This window comes from Galleria mellonella, unplaced genomic scaffold (assembly GCF_026898425.1).
Source record: "Galleria mellonella isolate WM207_F2 unplaced genomic scaffold, CSIRO_AGI_GalMel_v1 utg78, whole genome shotgun sequence".
Classification (NCBI taxonomy): Eukaryota; Metazoa; Arthropoda; class Insecta; order Lepidoptera; family Pyralidae; genus Galleria; species Galleria mellonella.
Genome location: NW_026442151.1, coordinates 4423337 through 4444066, shown reverse-complemented (window position 1 = coordinate 4444066; position 20730 = coordinate 4423337). Strand labels below are relative to the sequence as shown.

General features: G+C 34.9%; 1 protein-coding gene across 5 annotated transcripts in view; it reads right to left on the bottom strand.

Annotated features, from left to right (window-relative positions):
- Positions 1-2206: 2206 nt before the first annotated feature.
- Positions 2207-20730, bottom strand: part of LOC113517569 (calcium-transporting ATPase sarcoplasmic/endoplasmic reticulum type) — a 28660-nt gene continuing 10136 nt past the window's right edge. For 3 of the 5 annotated variants that reach the window (XM_026902273.3, XM_026902274.3, XM_026902275.3), the window contains exons 3-12: positions 12333-12350; positions 11493-11575; positions 11295-11399; positions 9617-11202; positions 9343-9532; positions 8620-8767; positions 7645-7903; positions 6757-6901; positions 6094-6303; positions 3517-5591 (exon numbers count right to left, since the gene is read on the bottom strand). In XM_026902273.3, the coding sequence (XP_026758074.2) occupies positions 5376-5591; positions 6094-6303; positions 6757-6901; positions 7645-7903; positions 8620-8767; positions 9343-9532; positions 9617-11202; positions 11295-11399; positions 11493-11575; positions 12333-12350 (2960 nt within the window). In that variant the 3' untranslated portion in view covers positions 3517-5375. Of the gene's footprint in view, positions 3093-3516; positions 5592-6093; positions 6304-6756; positions 6902-7644; positions 7904-8619; positions 8768-9342; positions 9533-9616; positions 11203-11294; positions 11400-11492; positions 11576-12332; positions 12351-20730 lie in introns of those variants that run through there. The other 2 variants (XM_052901426.1, XM_052901425.1) reach the window with 2 other exon arrangements.

The window sequence follows — 20730 nt, the reverse complement described above, 5'->3', positions numbered from 1 at the left end:
TTATATCATTAATGTGATTTTTCCAGTGTAATTGTGGATCTATGTTTAAACCAAGAAATTTGTAGCTCTTTACTTTTCCTATTTCTGTGGCGTCACAATATTTTTTTAATGTAGGAGGAGTAGTTTAGTGAGTATGGAATTGCATTACTTTTGTTTTAGTTAGCTTTACGTCCAGATTTATTGATTTTAACCAGTTCTTTTTTATTTTACATAGCAGCAATAAAATACTTAAATGTGATGTTAATAAGGGTAAATCATTTACACAAATTAAGAAGAGCAAGGTACTTAATATACGGCTCTGGAGAATTACTCTATTTCTTAATTTAAAATTCGATTGAAGGCTAATCATTGTGCTGTTTGATTTATCAAAATAACTAATTTCTGTTGTCTCAGCTCTATTTGTGAAATATGATTTCAACCATTTGAATGCATTCCTGTATTTCGAAGTGATTAAGATTCTCCAACAAGATACTATGATTTATGCAATCAAAGGCTAGACATATCCACAAATAGATCAACCGCGGGTGAATTTATATTAAATGAGTCCCACAGATTACGAATCATCGTAATTAGACCCATTGTAGTAGATCGTCCTTTTCTAAATCCGAATTGATTATCACTAAGGACTTTAAATTTAGTCAAGAATTTTACTGTTCATACAATGCCTTTTCTAATATTTTTGAGAATACTAACAAGAGAGCTATAGGTCCATAATTAGTCATATCAGATGTTACACCTTTTTTGTGCAGTGGTTTAATGATAGCTTCCTTTAAGGCTTCTGGAACTTTTCCTTATTTATTGACAAATTAATTAAGTATGTTAATGGCTTATTTTTTTTTATACAACTTAATAATATACTGTTTCGCCCATGATACTCTCCATGCGTTGCCATTCCTGAGGACTCAGGTGTTATTCCTCTGTACAATAAGATAATCTCTGTCGTTTTTTACAACATGCGTTGAAATACCGACATGCCCACAACTATTTTTCTTCTTTAAGTTTATAATTAATTTACGTAGTTCATCTTCCGTTACAGGGTCCAGAGATATGTTATTAATAGTAGAATCTGATAAAGTTACGCCAGTGGATGAATTATTATTTCAGTAATAAAAAATGTATTGTTAATCTTTAATATTTATGTTGTTTATTAGAATATCACCCACATCAGTATATCGTTTAGTTCCACCTTTAGTAACACTTCATATACATTCCAAGTAGTTTTCGTTATATTGCTTATTATATTTATTGATATAAATAATTCTAAAAATAGAAATAACTTTTTAATATTTTTTTATAATGCGCCAGATTTGTTATAATACCGGAAATCTCGATCGAACTGAACTTTTGAAAATTTCTTTTGAACTTTTGAAACCCATCTACTAGAACAAATTAGAGCGTCGCCGTATTTTGCTATCATAATGGATATGGCACAAGACATATCGAAGGTGGATCAAATATTTAAAATTGAGATTTTCAATAATGTACTAGACACGGTAATATCTCAATTAGATACATGTTTTATTGGTGTGAGTGCAGTTTGTCATATATTCGATTTTCTAACAGCAACATTTTTATTACATGTTGATGAAGCAAATTTATTACAAAAGTGTGACGAATTCCAAAGAAAATATTCAGATATAATAGGCCCTAGTTTTTCACTTCAATTTATTAATATTAACCACCTTTTTTTTTTGTTTTACGTCAGGAAAAATGCATCATGCAGACCCACACAGCTTAGGGACCGTGTGGGTACTGCTGGACTCCTACCGGCTAAATAACCTGACGATATATCTCCCAACTCATAATAGCGACGATGCCGCGGGTTCCCGCGGGAATTCATCATGATGGGCTAACTGGCCTGTTTTCATTCTCATCTATCATCCTTCACTGGTTCTCCGCCAGCGTAGGCGGAATTACCATTCCATTTTCATGGAGACAGGTGAAAAGCGTACCTACATTATGACGACATTGTCATTTTAAAGGGCCAAGAGCGGAAATTTCAGCCATGTTTTAAAATATATCGATGGGTACATATGCACCTTTTTTAATACTCTCCCTTCCTCGAAAAATAATCTTAAATTCACTAAAGGTTGCATTCTCCAAGTAATTGAGTGTCACTTCTACCAGCTTTATCATCTGCCTCTAAAAGTTACTAACTTTTTAAAATCTTACGTTAGGAGTGATATAAAGATAAATGAAACAACTGTCGTTTTATAACGATTTATTGTACAAAACAATAATACATTAAAATGTACAGGTATGTTTAAATTTTTGGACTCAATTGCGTCCCAAACACTGGACAAAATGTACCCTCCTTTATAGACACCATATTGCTCGTCGAGGCGTCAGCACTAATAGATACAGACTTGGCTCTAGATAAGCAAACTAGATTGAAGAGAATAAAAATAACAATAAATTAATAAAATGTGCTGTCAACTTAAGTACACAACGTCTATCGCACTGCTTATGTCGACGGGCACCATGTAGTCTTTAATTAGAACAACGTAATTAACAATGATTAAACCTCCTAAGCATACTGTAATATATACACATTATGAACAACGTCCTCTCTGGTGAACTAGCGCAGTGAGCAAGTGACGGGGCCTGGCCCGTCCCCGCCCGCCGCCGCCGCGCCGACCGCCCCGCCCCCTCGCGTCTGCTGATCCGCTCCGCATTTGCTGGCCGTTGCACTGGCATCGCTCTGACCTAGTCCTAGCCTTACGCGATCACACGCGACGCGACTTGACTTTAGCACATAGATAAGCCAATGGTTACTACGTCGAGAGACGAGAGCGGTAGAAGTAGCAGAGAGAAGCGGGTGAGGAACTATGATTCGGTGGCGTTTACCACTTGTCAACGACCACCTCGTTCACTGCAAAACAACGAGAGCGTTAGTGTTGTGTGCGCTCGAGCAGGGGCCACAGACGAACTTACGAGGTTTTAGGCAGAGATCACAACCGTGTCGTAGTTACTTAAATGTGTAGTTTCACTGCGGGATCACAACAAACAATGAGTGTTCATGGAATATGTGCGTGCAGTGGCGCTGCGACGGTGTCTCGGCGTCACGTCTTACAGGTTCCACGTCGGCTTGGCTGGGGGCAGACAACACCACGTTAGTGCATGCAGGAGGGGTGGGTGTGGGTGCATGGCCACAGGGCTGTTCCTGCCGTGGCAAGGATAATGACACGATAACAAAGTTTTGCAAATAGTTTCCAATTCACATAGGGAAAGTAATTGTACACAACATTTGTAAATATAAGAAAAAATTTTTGGTTCCATCAATTTTTTAAGATTAATAAAATGTCTGTATAATAACACAGCAATTTTTAAAGCTTGCAAAACTTTAAAACAGTAGGTTAGCAGGAACATTCAAAACAGATTATATTATGTAACTTAGACTCGTTCTGAAGGTCTGTATGCAAAACGTGAGGGGACTCATTATTCATAAGTGCAATTACCATTGTAGTGCTTCAAAACAGGATTATAAAACGTTGTAAGGAAGAAGAAAACCGGGCATTATTCTCGACATTTTTAATTAATGTAAAATATGTATAAACAACTGTACATTAAAATAAGTTATTTCATAATCATAACAGTTGAAGGTAGGTAGGTAGTTTGGGACAATCAAGTGAAAATTTGAGCATGCCCTTATTGTGCAGTGTAGAGTGTTGGCAACTGATGACGGAGGTCTCTTTTATCTCTGTATTTTACTTTTCAAGTTACAAGTTTAAATATTAAAAAATAAATATATCATCAAACCACACCAAACTGCACTCAAATCGCAAGCATGCACAATATTCATGCAAGAGTTGATTTATAATTAATTATTTATGTACGTACGGACTTGGAGATATCCATAATAAAACATGGACAAATTTTAATTCAGTTCTAATTAAATATCAAACTTAAAAGTAGTATTATGTCGCTAATTGATATTTCGATGTTTTAAAATTCGAAAATTATAAACTTAATTAACATAAATTCTTTTAACAATCGTTTAGAAAAATGCATTGAATATATTTATTGTTCGTACATACATTAACTATATTGCTTCATTTCACTATTAATTTGCAATAACTCTTCACAGTTGTAAACATTTAAATATAGAGTTCATATACACATATAAATGAATATGTATGTACGCAAAGTGGAATTAATTTTGTGTACAGCGAGTAATTACAAATTATAACATTGTTAATGTAGCACAAAAGAATATATTTGTTGTTAATGTCAGGTTAGGTAGGTACTAGCAGCAAAATGATATTTGCAGACAAATTCAAATACACAGTTAAAGAAATAGAAATGCATCAAGGAATGTTAAAAAGCAACCACAGGTGAAAGGACAGAAGAGAATTATTCCTTTCAGTAATTGTCGAGCAAAATAATCTTAACCACGTCCCTATCTATACACTTACAATAAATTACTCTAAGCTAACAATGCACATCTTTAGTCATAGAAAAGTTCAGGTTTAATTGTCTGCCGTCCATTTGGACAAGGTACTGAGCTGTGTGCGAGTTCAATACACTAAATTTGCTAACCAGAGCTAATTATTTGTATTATTATAACAAATTCGTTATAAGGAGAAAAAAAAAAAAAAAAAACTAAACTAAAACAATATAGGTAGCAATACCTTTTTAAAGAAATGATTTAAACCAATTTTTGGTGTTCCTTGTTAGCATTTACAATGAAGATCCTCACAGCCACTTCATTTCTAGTAAATATAGATAGAGTACAGAGTAAAAAAAGGTATGAGATAAACTAAAATTGTTGAACCTCAGTACAATTGGTTTTGTAAATGAGCTCCAAACAATTATTGTCTCGCACATATAAAATGCAAAATCACACGAGTAGGCCCCGGAGCGCGTCGCCGTGGCCTAGTTTCGTATAGATCTATTCCTAAGAAATACAGAAAACACTACATATCTGTAGCAAGTACGCTTCTCATAGAACGGCCACAGTAGAGCGCGACCGTAGCAGGGAACGCATTTGAGATGTTAGCACCGCCATAGTTCAATGAGCATCTGGATTCACGGATCACTGTTCGTCACAGTCACTAGCGGCGTCTCGCTGTCCGACACCGGGTGGGTGCACTCGTGCACTAGAGGGCGTCACTTCACACACGCTGTGCGGCAGGATTAGCATTCCAAAACTGTTTGTTAGATTGATGTACTGTGGTGAGCTGAGCTCATCGTCCATATATTTCCACAGTTGAATTTAATGCGCTACCTACATTGAACCGAGCGAGGAATACATTACAATAAACAGAAAAATAGTTTAACTACAGAGTGTAGATTATGTAGGCAGCGCACAATTCGGTTGGAGGGTATTAGGTGTGAATCAAACGGGGTGGTGGCACGGCACAGGGCGGGCCGGCTTATAGGGGTCCGTAGATGATGATGCCAAAGAAGACGGCCCACATGAGCACAATCCATTGCATGCCGTGGAGCCAGTCTAGCAGAGAGCGCGTCTCACCGTCGGAGATCTTGCGCGCGACGAACTTGAGCACCTCGTCGAGCAATACCACAGGGATAGAGAACTTCATCACAGTTACCCATTCGTCAATAGACAGCGGTGTCACTTGGAATACGGCCTGCGGAAATATCGTCAAGAGGCATATTCATTATTTATATACTATAAAAAATAGTAAAGATCAAAATGTCGGTTCATTCGGGTTTAAAAAAAAAATTGTAAATATTATTAGATATTAGAAATAAACAATGGAATTAAAATCAACTATTCAATTTTATAAATTAATACTAATAACATTTGGTTACTGATTATTTGCTTCATCAGAATCTGTAGAGGGAATACAAAGTGTAGATGAAAATTCGTAGTAAAACCCTATTATGAGTTGTTTATGTAGAATGGTAATAGTAGGCTAAAATATCCTCTTTATATGAGGAGAAATTCATGACAGTATATTAAATTTTTGTTTAAATTTTTAATTTTGCTATAAGGCAACAGTTTTCTCAGGCCATGTTAATTTAATATAAAACTGTCACTTGTTTACAAATAAATGGGTACTGTTAATTTTAACTAAAACAAGAACAAGAGCAATTAATATACAGTTTTTAAGGCATGCAATCACTTACCGAGAGGACCTCGACATACAGAATGACAAAGTGGAGTGTGAATGAGAGGGCCATGGAGCCGACAAGCCAAATGTTGGACCAAGGTGGCATGACCAGCATTGACTGGTTTTCAGACAAGCTGTTCAAGGCATTCAACATCTCAATGGTGACCAGTACGGACAGGGCCATGGTCATAGGGTGAGGGTCAGTGAAGATCTTGCAGTCGATGCCCTGTAAAAAGTTAAATTGCAACAATTAATTAAAATTGTATTAGTAACATTTTATACTCATATTAGCACTTGTAGAATCTATATACCTAGGTGATCAGTAAAAATGTTGTTTCTTACTGCCACATACTGGCTTTTTTTTTCACTTATAGGGATAAAAATTATTTCATTAAAATCAGTTGAGAGGTTAGGGATTTTTATATATGAAAAAAAAAGTAAAAGAATATGAAAGTAACTGCTTGGATTTCATAGTAAAACCGATTTTGTTGTTATGCTTTATGGGGTAGTATGGGGCCTTTGAACCTTGAAGAAAATTTTGTATACAAATCTGCATCTTTGTTACACTTATGCCAGTATCTTTATCAACTAAACCACTGTTTTTTCTGTTCCAAAGTTATCAATCATTAGATATAACAAAGATTATGTGACTGTAAAACAAAAGTAAAGCATTGTATACCTTGAACTCATCGCCTCCGCTAAGACACTGCAGGTGGTGTGTGAGCTGCCAGTACGACATCTGAGGGCCGTAGGGAGAGTACATGAACCACCAGGAGGCGGCTCCCACTGTCGCCGCGCCTACGTATCCACCGATAGCCATATACCTGACAAATAACAATACTTCATATAGTAACTATATGCCACTCACTACAATATAATAACGTTAGGAGGGAGGGGGGAGGGGGAGGGGAGGGATTATCAGTAATATACTATATCAACCTACATGCGATTCCCCCTGGAAACCATCATAGTTAATTTCTGATGAATTCGTAACAATGGGCTTATAGGCCTGTTTACATCTTCACCTATCATCCTTCACTGGACATGGTTTGGTCTAGGATATGGTCAAAATTTGTTTCATTTAGCCATTGAAATATCTGAGTAAGAAATACTTAACGTCTGTACAAACTAATAATCTTAGTATTGCATAAATGTTTTCTATTCTATATAATCATAGAATACTTCATAACGATTTAGGAGTAGATTCTTATGCCGGGAAAACTGTGTAGCAAACGGTTTAAATGTCTTCGCAACAGATTGTAGTTTCATTTCCGGTATTATCGTTAATTGTGCAATACATTTTCGTGTGTTGGGAGAAATATTAAAAAGTACGTATTGACAGATTTCGTGGAAATTGTTACATTCCAAATATATTGTAGTCTATAGCATGTGAATTTACAAATTAATTGCTTTCTTAATTTCAATAATAGATAAAATAATATTATAGGTAGCGTGCGTTTACTATCTTATTGACCAAATTTCAAAGCAGTATAAATCGTGAATATATTGATTTAACTGATTAGTTAAGGATAGGAATCAATTATGTTGTTCAAGTTTATAATTTTACCTGAAGAACAACCATCCGGAGATGAGACCTTCGTCAGCCTTGCGGGGAGGTTTGTCCATGATGTCAAGATCGGGCGGGTTGAAGCCGAGGGCGGTGGCGGGCAGACCATCAGTGACCAAGTTGACCCACAGAAGTTGGACAGGAATAAGAGCCTCGGGGAGACCCAGAGCGGCGGTCAAGAAGATGGACACCACCTCACCAATGTTGGATGAGATCAAGTAGCGAATGAATTGCTTCATGTTGTTGTAGATAGCACGACCTGGTAACAATAAAATGTGTTATACAAACAAAAATTGATTTAAATTGAATCAAAACCCGTTATTTTGATTTCAAAACCAAATTAATAAACCAATTTTGATAAAACTTCTATGGGACTAATCTGTAAGTCTTGTTCCTTTCAGGTAAAACAGAAATTTCCAATTGGTTCACAACAGATAAAGTTATAAGGTAAAAAAAAAATTCAACTAAATTGAGATCTCTTCTACTTTTTGAAGTCGATTGATGATAGTATATCAAAGAGCAGGGCTTTTATTTAAGAGGTTAACAAGAGGATCTGAATAATTCTTGTGCTTATTATTCTTCATCAGCTTCACTTCTGCTTATTGTTGAGACATTTTTAAATAGCTTTTACAATAGTACACGTTCTAAAGGAAGGAGGATTTTGAGGAAGCTGGTCTCGATGTTAGATGACGAGTGAAGGCCTGTCCAGCCGCCATTATCATTTATAATTAGATTAGCAGTATGGCAGCACATGCTTTCAATATACACGGGGGTTTACCGCAAAGATTACCCATATCAGTAATTTTCGAGAGCACCAACATCAAATCCATAAATAGTTAACATGGTTGGAAACAGATGGCTCATTTTACTTTTGCATGACTGGATAAGGTTGTAATAATACTAAATCGTAAAGGTTGATTAATAAAAAAATGTTACCATATACCGTACAAAAGTATGTAAATAATAATTACAAACCTTCTTCAACAGCAGCGACAATGGATGAGAAGTTGTCGTCAGCGAGAACCATTTCAGCGGCAGACTTAGCCACGGCGGTACCAGAGCCCATAGCGATACCGATTTCGGCCTTCTTGAGAGCAGGGGCATCATTCACACCGTCACCAGTCTGTAAAATCATGCCACGGTATAATTATCATATACTATTGAGATTGTGGTTATTGGCCGCCAACGATAACTTCGTCTTCCATCGTTTATAAACATAACAGAACTAACGTAAACATCGAAGCACTGCCAGTAGTACAAAATGTAAACACCAAATAATATAGTCGAGTAACGCTTTAGTAAATTATGAAGATATTGTTTGCAAAGCAATAAATATTGCGTTACATATTTGGTTCATGTACATTATGATTTTTCCAATACTGTGTTTAAATTATAAAGGTGTTGTACTTAAATATTTTTTATGTGTTAGTTAATGCGTTAGATACATCTATATTTATAAGATATATTTCAAACAAAACCTATTTCTGGTGTATCCTTTTGTTTAAAATGGTTTATTTATAATACAGAATACTCTTCTACATATTCATATTATATAAAAGGGTTGTGACCTAGTTTTATGTGCCCATCTTAAAAAACTTTAGTAGCCGTGGGCTCAATATATTGTGACGACTCAAAATGACGGGATAAAAATATTAAATTGACTTATGTATTAATAAAAATTAATGTTTTGGTACCAACCATAGCAGAGATCTCATCCATGCTTTGAAGGTACTCGACGATCTTTGACTTGTGAGCAGGTTCGACACGGGAGAAGAGACGGGCCTTAGCACATGCGGCACGCTGTTCACCTACAGGCAGGTCGTCAAATTCACGACCAGAGAACGATTTGCCAGTTGTGTCCTCTTCTTCGGTAAAGACACCAATACGTCTAAAATGTGTTATAGATATTAGACATCATTGTGGATTTAATTATGTTAAGGCAAATACACATTTTATATGAAAGGCTCAATACCTGCAGATAGCCTCGGCGGTAGCCTTGTTGTCGCCAGTAATTACAATTACGCGGATGCCAGCAGCGCGGCAACGGACGATTGAGTCGAATACTTCTTTACGGGGGGGATCCAACATGCCCACGACGCCGACGAAGGTAAGATTGACTTCATATGTGTAGAATTTGCTAGAGTCACCAAGGTCCATTTCATCGGGTTTCATAGGGTTGTCAGCAGTAGCCAGGGCCAAGCAACGCAATGTGTCGCGGCCAGTACCATATTGGCGGGTCAGGTCAAGAATGCGGTTCTTAAGAGTAGTGTTAAGAGGTACCTTGCTTGTACCGACGCGAGCGTGGCTGCAACGCTCCAACACACCTTCAGGTGCGCCCTTAACGAACAATTTCGGGCCATTTCCAAGGCGGGAAGGTTTAAGGGGTGTGCAGTAGGTGGACATAGACTTCCTATCACGGGAGAACTCAAGGGTGAATTCTTTTTTCCACTTTGTCTCAATCTCCTGGCGCACAACAATGGCGGAAGAGCGGCGGTCAAGACCAGTTTTAGAAACATTGAAGGGGTTCATTTTCTCAGCAAGAACGATGAGGGCAGTTTCGGTGGCTTCACCGACCTTCTCGAAAGCTTGTTTGAATTCGTTGAAGTCAATAGCAGAGTCGTTGCACATAACGCAAATGGTACCCAATTCGTGAAGCGCGTCAAATTCGGAAGATTTAACCTTCTGTCCCTTTAGGTAAACGTCGCCAATAGGTTCATAGGTGGAACCAGTGATTTCAAACTCCAAGAAGTTGCTGTCTCCACCTTCAATCTTTTCGAAGATGAACATACGAGAAACAGACATTTGGTTAGTTGTCAAAGTACCGGTCTTATCTGAGCAAATGACGGAGGTGCAACCAAGGGTTTCTACTGAGGGCAGAGACCTAACAATAGCGTTTTTCTTGGCCATACGTCTGGTACCCAAAGCGAGACAAGTGGTAATTACAGCAGGTAAACCCTCGGGAATGGCAGCGACGGCCAGAGCGACGGCGATCTTGAAATAATAGACGGCGCCCTTGATCCAGCTTCCACCGTGGGCGGGGTCATTGAAGTGTCCAATGTTTATGGCCCATACGGCAACGCAAATGACAGAGATTACTTTAGACAGCTGCTCACCGAACTCATCGAGTTTTTGTTGCAGAGGTGTCTTGATCTCTTCAGTCTCGGACATTTCAGTACGGATCTTACCAATGGCAGTGTTAAGTCCGGTGCCAATGACGATACCACGAGCTTTGCCAGCGGCAACGTTTGTACCGGAGAAGAGAATATTCTTTTTGTCCTGGTTGACAGCGCGGGGGTCGGGAATGGAATCGGTATGTTTGATCACGGAAACGGATTCACCAGTCAAGATGGACTGATCAATACGGATCGTGGTGGAGTAAATCTTGATTAGGCGGATATCGGCGGGAATCTTGTCACCGACTGACACTTCCACAATGTCGCCGGGAACTATTTCTTTCGCTCTGATTTTTTGGACGCCAGATTTATCTCCTCTTATTACTTTACCCATTTCAGGCTCGTATTCTTTTAAAGCTTCGATGGCGGATTCGGCATTTCTTTCCTAAAAAACATTTATTCCATTGTTAGAAAAACAAGAGTTTTTTTTTTCTATAATTCTACTAATAAATAATACGTCTACAGTGTATTTTTTACCTGCCATACTCCTACTACGGCGTTAGCGATAAGAATTAGTAAAATAACGAAGGGTTCTACAAACGCAGAGAAAGCGTCTTCATGTTCTTCAAATAAAGCTAAAACCTGGAAACGGAATACAACTAATGAATACAGTTATTAACGATATAGATTATTATTGGTATATGATATTTTGTGATTAAGGAGACATATACTTACGAATGATATAATAGCGGCTAACAACAAAATCTTGACTAAGAGGTCATCAAATTGTTCCAGGACTAACTGCCATATACTTTTGCCTATAAATAAATGTAAAAAAAATGATAGTTTGTAGTAAATTAACAAAAAGAGAGCTTTATTTCGATAAGAACAAAAGACATGTTCAAGTGGACTTTGCGCTCAATAAAGTGGGTCGAGGTGAGTAGTGCCTACGAAAAGACACTGCTATTTTGCTAGTTAGCGACTTTTCATTTTTGATATATTTCATATTTTTACAACTGGAAGTTTATCTTTTGATAATTGCCGGTAAAGATATTGATTACTAACAAAAAACGCTTGGTAATTATGAAGATCAACATCATAGGACCATAAAACTGATGATTCAGTACAACATAATAATTTAACGACTTTAATTTATGTGTAATCATAATGATAATATGCGAACAAGAAAATTTAAAAATTTTTAATATTTGTTATTATTTAATACGTTAACCATTTACTGTCGCCTATATGACAACGAAACAGAATATTTTTATTTAAAGAAGATCCAAGGCTGCGAGGTAAACAAATGTTGTTTGCTAACTGGAAATGGTTTTGTTAAATTTAAAGTTTCGCATATCTTACACGTCATTACATTAAATCATTTTTTTGAATTTTTCCTAAGGTTCATACAAGAACCTGCAAGTCGTGCAGTGGTGCAATAATTTAAAATGTCGTTGTCAATAACTTATGATAATTTATACACAATTGCATCAGTTTAATATGTATCACAAAAGATAATATTGTAAAAACAAAATAATACGTATCCATTGCGTTGATCTGATTATCGATGCTTACCTTCCTCAGCAGGCAGTTCTGTAAAGAGGAAAGAACCATAATTAGAGATTTGATTAAAACATCAAAGGAGTACATTTAACAGACGATAAACCAGTCAGAGCAGGCATGCGATCTATCTCGGCAGTTACGATCGTACATAAATACACTTGCTGGTTGAATAGGCGAGGTAGCAGCAGTGTATTGGTGGGGCCATAGACATGAATTTATTTTTCATAGATGTCGCAATGGCACTTTGATGTAACCTTGCACTGAGATAGCTTCAAAGAAATATATGACATGAAATTTATGTCGGAAAATGTTTACAGGGTCGCTACAAACAGACAAATGGTATATTTGAAAGAGTTTGGCGTCGATAGTGTAAGGGAATAAATAGTGAGCAAAAAGTTAATTTGTACAAGAGCAGTAATGAACTGTAATTTTGAGTAAAATTTCTTTTAAAGTTAACAACACGTTACTTAATAACCGTCTTAGTAATTAATTCCAAAAATATAGTAAAACAATTTATTACAGGCAAATGTAACAGATGGAAGGTCGTTATCAATAAAAAGTCATTTAAACATCATAGTAAATTAGTACTACTTGTTTTCCTAGATTGTGATACTATTTCTATCTGTATCTGTAGGTGCATCTGTCACGACTCACTATCTTTTCGTTTCTGTAATTTCGATGGAAATGACATTTTTTACACCATTAGGACTTGGTATTAAAACTGACGATTCAATTGATAAAGTGATAATGTTTTCAATAATGTGCCCTCTACGAAATATAATAATCGGTCAACGTCTGGAACTTTTATCTACAAAATGATATCAATATATACTATATGTTTCTATTAATCAAACAAGTTTACAAACAAATACGTAATCTTAATACGATTATATAATCAGGTAGTTATAATTACCATATATTCTTTATCTATACATATGTATCTATCTTTAGTCTTGTCTTTGTAGGTAGCAAATTAGAATCTAGTTATGATAATGGAATGAATACAGTGATAATGAGATTCGATGTATTATAGAATTAGTCGTTTTTTAAATTAAATACTTTAATAATACTCATGTTAATATCGACGGACGTATAAAGTATGATATAGTTCTTTTACAAATAAACAGATATAAAAAGGAGGTTTTATATATATATGCCTTTTGTTTTATTTTGAGCATGTGATGCGGTAATATTTGTCGATTGTAATTTTAAGAAATTTTAAAAAAGAATAAGTTCTCAATATGTAGGTTCATAAGTTACGCGACATAATCTGCGCTGATTAATATAAAGAGTCAGGTGACAATTTATGGCACAAATAAAATTCTGTACAAATTTGTGATGGAAAATTATACATAAGTAGTATACGCAAAACAAGCCAGGGGCAAAAATAGTAAATAATAATAATTATATCATTTAAAGAAATAGTTTCAAGTTTTCAAGTGATTGTATTACCGTCATAGTGCGTGAGGTAGTCGACAGTACAACCGTGGCGTAACTTATTCAATAACCTTACTATGTAGCTACTTATTACTTTGACGTCATAACAATGTTTACATATTTCTTATTTAATTGTTTTAAGTAGGTTTGTAAGGTTGGTAGAACGGTTATCTTTTTAGTCTAGTTTATGAATTCAGCATCTTTAACATGTCATAGTGTACTAAAGATGCTGCGTTCCATTCCGGGAGAAGCACCTATTTATTTCTCGTAATATAACTTAATACCTGATTATTTTTAAAGCAGACAATGAAAAGTCAATTATACGAGTGAATACTGTATAATCTCAATAATTTGTGATACAATAAAATCTTATGACATATCACTGGAATAAGCAGTTCTATGTCCTTCCTACCTTATAAGCCTCATCCTTAGATTAATTCAGCCAGTATATAAATTAGGTAAACAATTTAGAAGCGATAAGTGTATCTGTATTAGCGGATTTAAATATCGCGCTAAGTCTTAATTGCGGAGTTTAGTTAGGCAACGTGTGCTAAGTCGAACGTTGTACGACTCTATTTGCGTTCGGGCTAGCAGCCAGCGACGTAGTGATTAATATAAGCAATTAGTTAACTTATCGATAACGCTGTGTCAGTATCTGAATATACTAGTGAATGGTCATGAAGTTAAAACCAATGACAGCGCAAAAACTGGAACGCGCTGCTGGTCGTCTTGACGTCTAACATATCCTAAAGAGGCCTGCGTCAAACGGTGTATGACTGTACGTGCTTAGACTGTGTATTTCATAAAACAATACACAATAATCACGTATAGTTATGAAAGTCCGGCACGTTAAGACAGTCGTAAAATTTTTGCATAATTTTCTAAGTAGTTATATAGATAGGAAATGTTGATTGAGAGGCTTGTTTGGTATTCTATGCTAAGCTAAAATATTGGAAACGTAACAATAGTGTGGTTTACGCAGAGTATTGATATGTTACAGGTGGTAAAGACAACCTTGACTTCAATTGTGCCATTAGACATGTAACAGGCGATTCGTTTAACCTTGAATCAATTAATTAAATCGCATTTCAGGAGAATTAAGATACTCATATATTTTACATATCTATAAAAGGATAACAATTGTTTGTATACAAGTAAATTAAATTTCCAAGTTATGGCATTATTAAGAGATAAGATGTATTTAATAATGTATTGATAAAAATAAATCAGTAAGTATAAAGGAACAATTAAGATTTCAATCAGATATTAAAAAAAAATACATATATAATTTGATTGAACAAGTTTTGCCAAAATCCGGAGTACTCATAATAATATCATAATAGTTTTCTGATGATATCTATGTTTTTTTATGAATTAAATATCTCGGTATAGTAATTGCATAGTACTTTTACATTAATTTCATATCAAGAACGTAATAACAATAACGACAATACGCGTGTGAACAATAAATTATTAATTTGCCGGAAAAGTTTTGAAAAAGGGAGGCACCTAATACTTTTGCTTGCGGTGAATAAGCAGATAAACAGGAAATATAGCTCTAATAGAACTTTTGTAATAATGATGCTATTGAATGCAACTAATTATCCATTGTTGATTAAATATTTTTTTTTTTACGGTGAAACGTGATGACTGCACGTCGTCAGAAGCATTCATAGCGGCAACACGCCAACGTACACCGTCTAAAATAAACCTGTGCATCTATCTGTGTAGTATTTCAGCATATAGGCACTTTGGGAGCTTGCGCCGTCAGCCGTCGGAATTACCCGGCGGCCATTACTCGTCGATCTGGTTCCCATTGATTTTGTGACCGTCCAGTAATTTTGTTATTAAGCTCAAAGAGCAATTATTCTGTAGATGTTTACTCCTAGAAGTAACATTAATTTTGTGGAGGGTATGCGATTAGATTAATGGCTTAATTTATGGCATATACGTGCAGCTACTATGAATTACGGCAGGTATTGAAACTTATTAAAACAAAAATAGAACGATGATTTTAATTAGGATAGTTTTTGTGGAAATTGTAATCATAATAATAATAAATTAATTTTAATAGGTGATCTGGAAAACGTTTTACAGGATGCATTTTTTTTAAACCAGGAAAGAAATCAACTTGAAAGATAGGGAAAGAACTATCCTATTTTTCAAAATGGTGCAAACTTTACCTATTTTAAAAAATCATTAGATTCATCTGAGCGGTTTCGGAGATTAGTGTGAACGAACACTATAACACGGGATTGTTATATATCTAGATGACAGGAGTATTTTTCATATCAGAAACATAATATTTATACATAGGTATATAAAATATTTTCTACTCTCTACTTTAGCATCTAAGGAAAACTAGAATCTACTTAAAATTCATTTTAAGTATGGAACTTAAGTGAGGTCAGATCGATTTTTATTTATGAAGACGTAAGTTACCGCAATTTTTTGGTTTTCTTTCTGTTAAATGCATGAGATCCCCGGATCTATATAATTTGCAAGCATTTTTAACGCAAAGATATAAAGAGATTACTGGGTACGGATATGAACATATTTGCAATCGTATTATGAACGAGTTAAACTGTGTCGGTTTATCAGCTATAGGTAGGTACCTTGAGTTACTCGTACACGTAATATATATATATATATATATATATATATATACGGCTATATTGTGTATGTTCCGAGGACATATTCTATCATAATAAGAGGGCAAATACATTTGTGTAACAAATTATATACGGTATTAAATTATCATGATAAAATGAATAAATTTGAAGAAATTTAAAAAAGAATAACATAAACAAGTTAACTGATGATTTTCTTAGACTATAATGTCCCTTAATTAGACTATATTTCTTAGACTATATTGTCCTAATTATTTGAACCTTAATATTTGTTACTTCAAATATTAAGGGTCAAATAATTGAATTAAATTTGGTACACGCACATCACAGCACATATATAGTGCACAACTACTTGATAATTTAAAAGCTTCTTTATATATTTTTTATAAATTAAATTATTTATAAATAAAGTTAGAAAAGGTTCGACAAATTTTGATGTTTATCGGATATACAAGATGAAATCGAAATTATTATTAGCATAATATTTTAATGGAATTGTGCTACCAGTAAAATTAAACATTTTTTTCAAAGAAATTCGAGTAAAAAAATGTAGAGTTTTCTGGACCAGAGAATTTTGGATCTCCTATAGTAAGTAACACGTCGGGGTGTATTACTTACTGTGGGAGATCGAAAAATCTCTTTTTTGACCAGTTTCTTTGGAAAAACAATCAAATTCAGTGGTAGAACATTCTCATAAAAGGATGCTAATGATTATGATTTCATGATACAGGTTAATATAATAATGAATATCTGTTTGGTTTTCTGTATTGTGACTAGAGTACGGGGAAAGACGTGCAGTTTACGTTATGTATTCAGAACCTAAATATCCGTTAGAAGAGTTCGAGGTCGTTTAATAAACAACAGATACAAACTACGTCGGAGAAAAATTTTGCATGCGTTATAAACACGGATAGTCAAATGTAGGTAAGTTAGTAAAGATCTAAATTAAAACAAGTGATCGTGACCAAGGAAAAAAACCTCTAATCTTCAAATTTTTCAAGATATATAAATAACATATATTAATATTGAACTATAATCATTATGTTAGGAACCATCTTTTATGAGTTAAGAGAGCAATGCCCAGTAGTGGGACATTAATGGTTACAGCTACACCACAGAGAGACTCTGTATAAAACTCGTCTGTTTGGCCCGGTTCTATTCGTATTTCTGGCGTAAAGCAGTTGTGTTTGCATGGCTGTGTTTCGGTTTAAAGGATGGGATATGGCAGTGACATTACAGGATACAGAGGCATAACATCTTGGTGCTTGGAAGTGGCAGAGCATAGGGGGTATTACGGGTGCCGCAAAGTACTCTGTTATGGAAATGGTATTGTTCATATCTACGGGCGGCGTTTGCCATTTTCCACTGGATGGGCCGCCGTCGGAATGTTTGCTATTCTAAGTTGCATAAAAAAAAGCTTATGTCGAGTGTTAGCTGTGTTGAAAACTAAGTAACTTATATATGATACATAGCAATAGTTGTCTAATTTTTCAATAAAAAATACCTTCTATTATATGGTAATAAATACCTTGATAATTTTTTATTATGGTTCCTGTGAACCAGGATCTACATTCTACATATGGTAACACGCATATTTTCAGAAATCGGTATACTTATTTGTTCTAAGGATGAACTTTTACTATAATCCAATAATACATCAACGATTATATCCCTCCATTTAGATAAGAATAAAGATACATACGAGATACAAATATCTGTAGTAGTTAAATTTACCTAATGAATTAAGAGCTTAGAGATAAAGTTCGATAAAGAAGCGATATAACGTTAAATTGACCATTAAATTCCATCGTCAACTTTGTGCTATATTTATAGTAAGGTGAACGTCGATATGTACGCATCGGCGATATTGTCACGCCTCAGGGGACGTTCTCTGGCCGCTTGTGCTCGGGCACACGCACCACTGACAACCGGAGCCCTGTAGCCCGCCCTGCTCAACGGTCACTCTCGTCTGACTATAAATAAAACGGGTACATTTTGCTCTACAAAAAAAAAAAAACACCGAGGAATGAAGAGATGTTTCATAGATATATTACACTGAAAATATTTGAATTTAAAACGCGGAATCGAGTATCTACAAGTATATTTTGCTTCGCAACAAAACTTTTGTGCTCCAGAGTGAGAAAAAAAAACACGGGAGAACTTATACTGGACATTATATATATAAAAAAGTGACAATCGATTTAGTAGTCGCCCAAAAAATCCAAACGATTTAAAAACATCCTATTTTTGGAAGTCGTTCAAAAACTGACGCGCTGATAAACAAATCTTTTATCCATTTAATGTTAAATTAAGCAATATACGATCAGCTGTGACCAGTACTCGTAACGCAGATTAATTTGACGTCAGTATGATTAGACACTCATATGCGTGTCTAACAAGTTTTTAAGTATTAAAGAAATAATACTATATTATAATAAACATTATATTAACTACACGTATAAAATATAAAATACATATATAGGTTATCTTTAACCTTCGTACCGACACAGATCCATAATGTATAAATTTCAAAATGAATAAAAATCGCAATCAAATGTAGTTTTAGTTTCGTCATGTTTGTTTTTCTCGTCGTATCTTCGAATGTCAATTTGTATAATTTTTGTAACTTTTGGAGGGAGATGAACAGTCCGCTTCAATACAATTTAGTGAAAATGTAAACAAAAGAAATATTGCCAGCTGATGTCAAATAACAAATAAAAAATCAATTAATTACTTAAATGTTTCGATTTATTACTAATGATATTCAGAGAGTATCATCACATCAGACTTTAACTGTCCACTGCTGAACATAAGCCTCTCCCTTGGGGGGTTTGCCAGTAGTCGCCACGTTTGGCAGGCGGATTGGCAACAGCAGTTAGGCTTTGAAGATGTTTTAAGAGGGACGCTACCACCCATCCCTTGTGCGTACCTTAGTCGCCTCTTACGACACCCACGGGAAAGGAAGGGGTGGCCTATTTTATGTCAGGACCACACGGCATTTAGAGAGTATGTCTGTGATAATTTAAAGAAAACTTGGTTATTTTTTTACCAAGTTCTCTTGTAACAGACTAGAATGGCGACTTTCGGAAATGCATTAGGTATTTGTTTGTTAACAGAAATCCCTATAATACATCAACATTACGTTAGGATTAAAAAATCATTGAAACATAAAATAAGAGGTATTATGCAAACGAAATTGTCAAATTATTGTTTTTAGGTGATTTTATTACAAATTGGAGCAACCACGTTATGAGATTTGAAAACAACGAAGTTAATAAAACGCTGATTACTTTCGTATTGTATAACGAATCTAAGTCTTATTGCATATTATAATTAGGATCATATAAGAAACCAAAGTACTATATAGAAACAAAGATATTATTGTGTTCTTATTAACACTCTATTTGCTGACGTATGATAAATTAATTATCTTATTTGATATTGATGAACTGTTAAGAAAACAGGTGTTAGAATATAAAAACTTTAATTGACTGTGCCAGACGTTAATTAGCACTGAAAAAATTTTTAGAAAAATAAAATTGAATAGTTCATTTACTAGCAGGTAGTAATTTAAGACAGGTAGCCAGATACATGAGTAATTGAATGATTTTATAAGGTTTTTGTAAAAGATTTTTCTTGTGTTCCTTTTATTTTATTTATTAAAACAAGAAACAGTAGTACAAAATTATTTCGATACAATCAATACTATAGACAAAAGGAAAAAAAGAAAATAAATAGATCAACAAAAGTGCTAGATCTGTGGTTTAAAAAACTCATTTTTGTAACTATAACCGAGATAAATCGTGACATGGAAAAATACATATCACAATTTGAAATACTATATTGGAATACCTAAAATTTGACACCTAAAAGTACGAACATAAATAAATTATCTGTGTGTAGCTATCTTAACCATGTAGTAAAGAGTGAGAATCCAATTTATACCCTGGACATAAGAGGCGATTAAGGGATAAAAGCACAGTATACTAGTATGGAATTAAAATTCAAAATAAAATTCTATAACAATCAATTTGGGCAGAATGATTATGGCAGGCATATATTCTCATATGGAAGTATACCAAATTATATCATAACTTGGTAAGAGACTTCCATAATTTAAAAAGTTAATGAGTTGTTACAGCATGTAATCGGGATTTTATTTTGTTTTTACACTATAAAATCAAAGTCCAAGTCTGAAACAACATCACCCTGGCATTCTCTATTTTTATATACAGTTGTCAACACAGAATGATTCATGGTCAATTCTATCCAACTGGCAAAGCTTCAAGTAACCCTGACTGATAGGCTAACATTCACAACTGCCTTAAAAAGTGTGGGTGGCA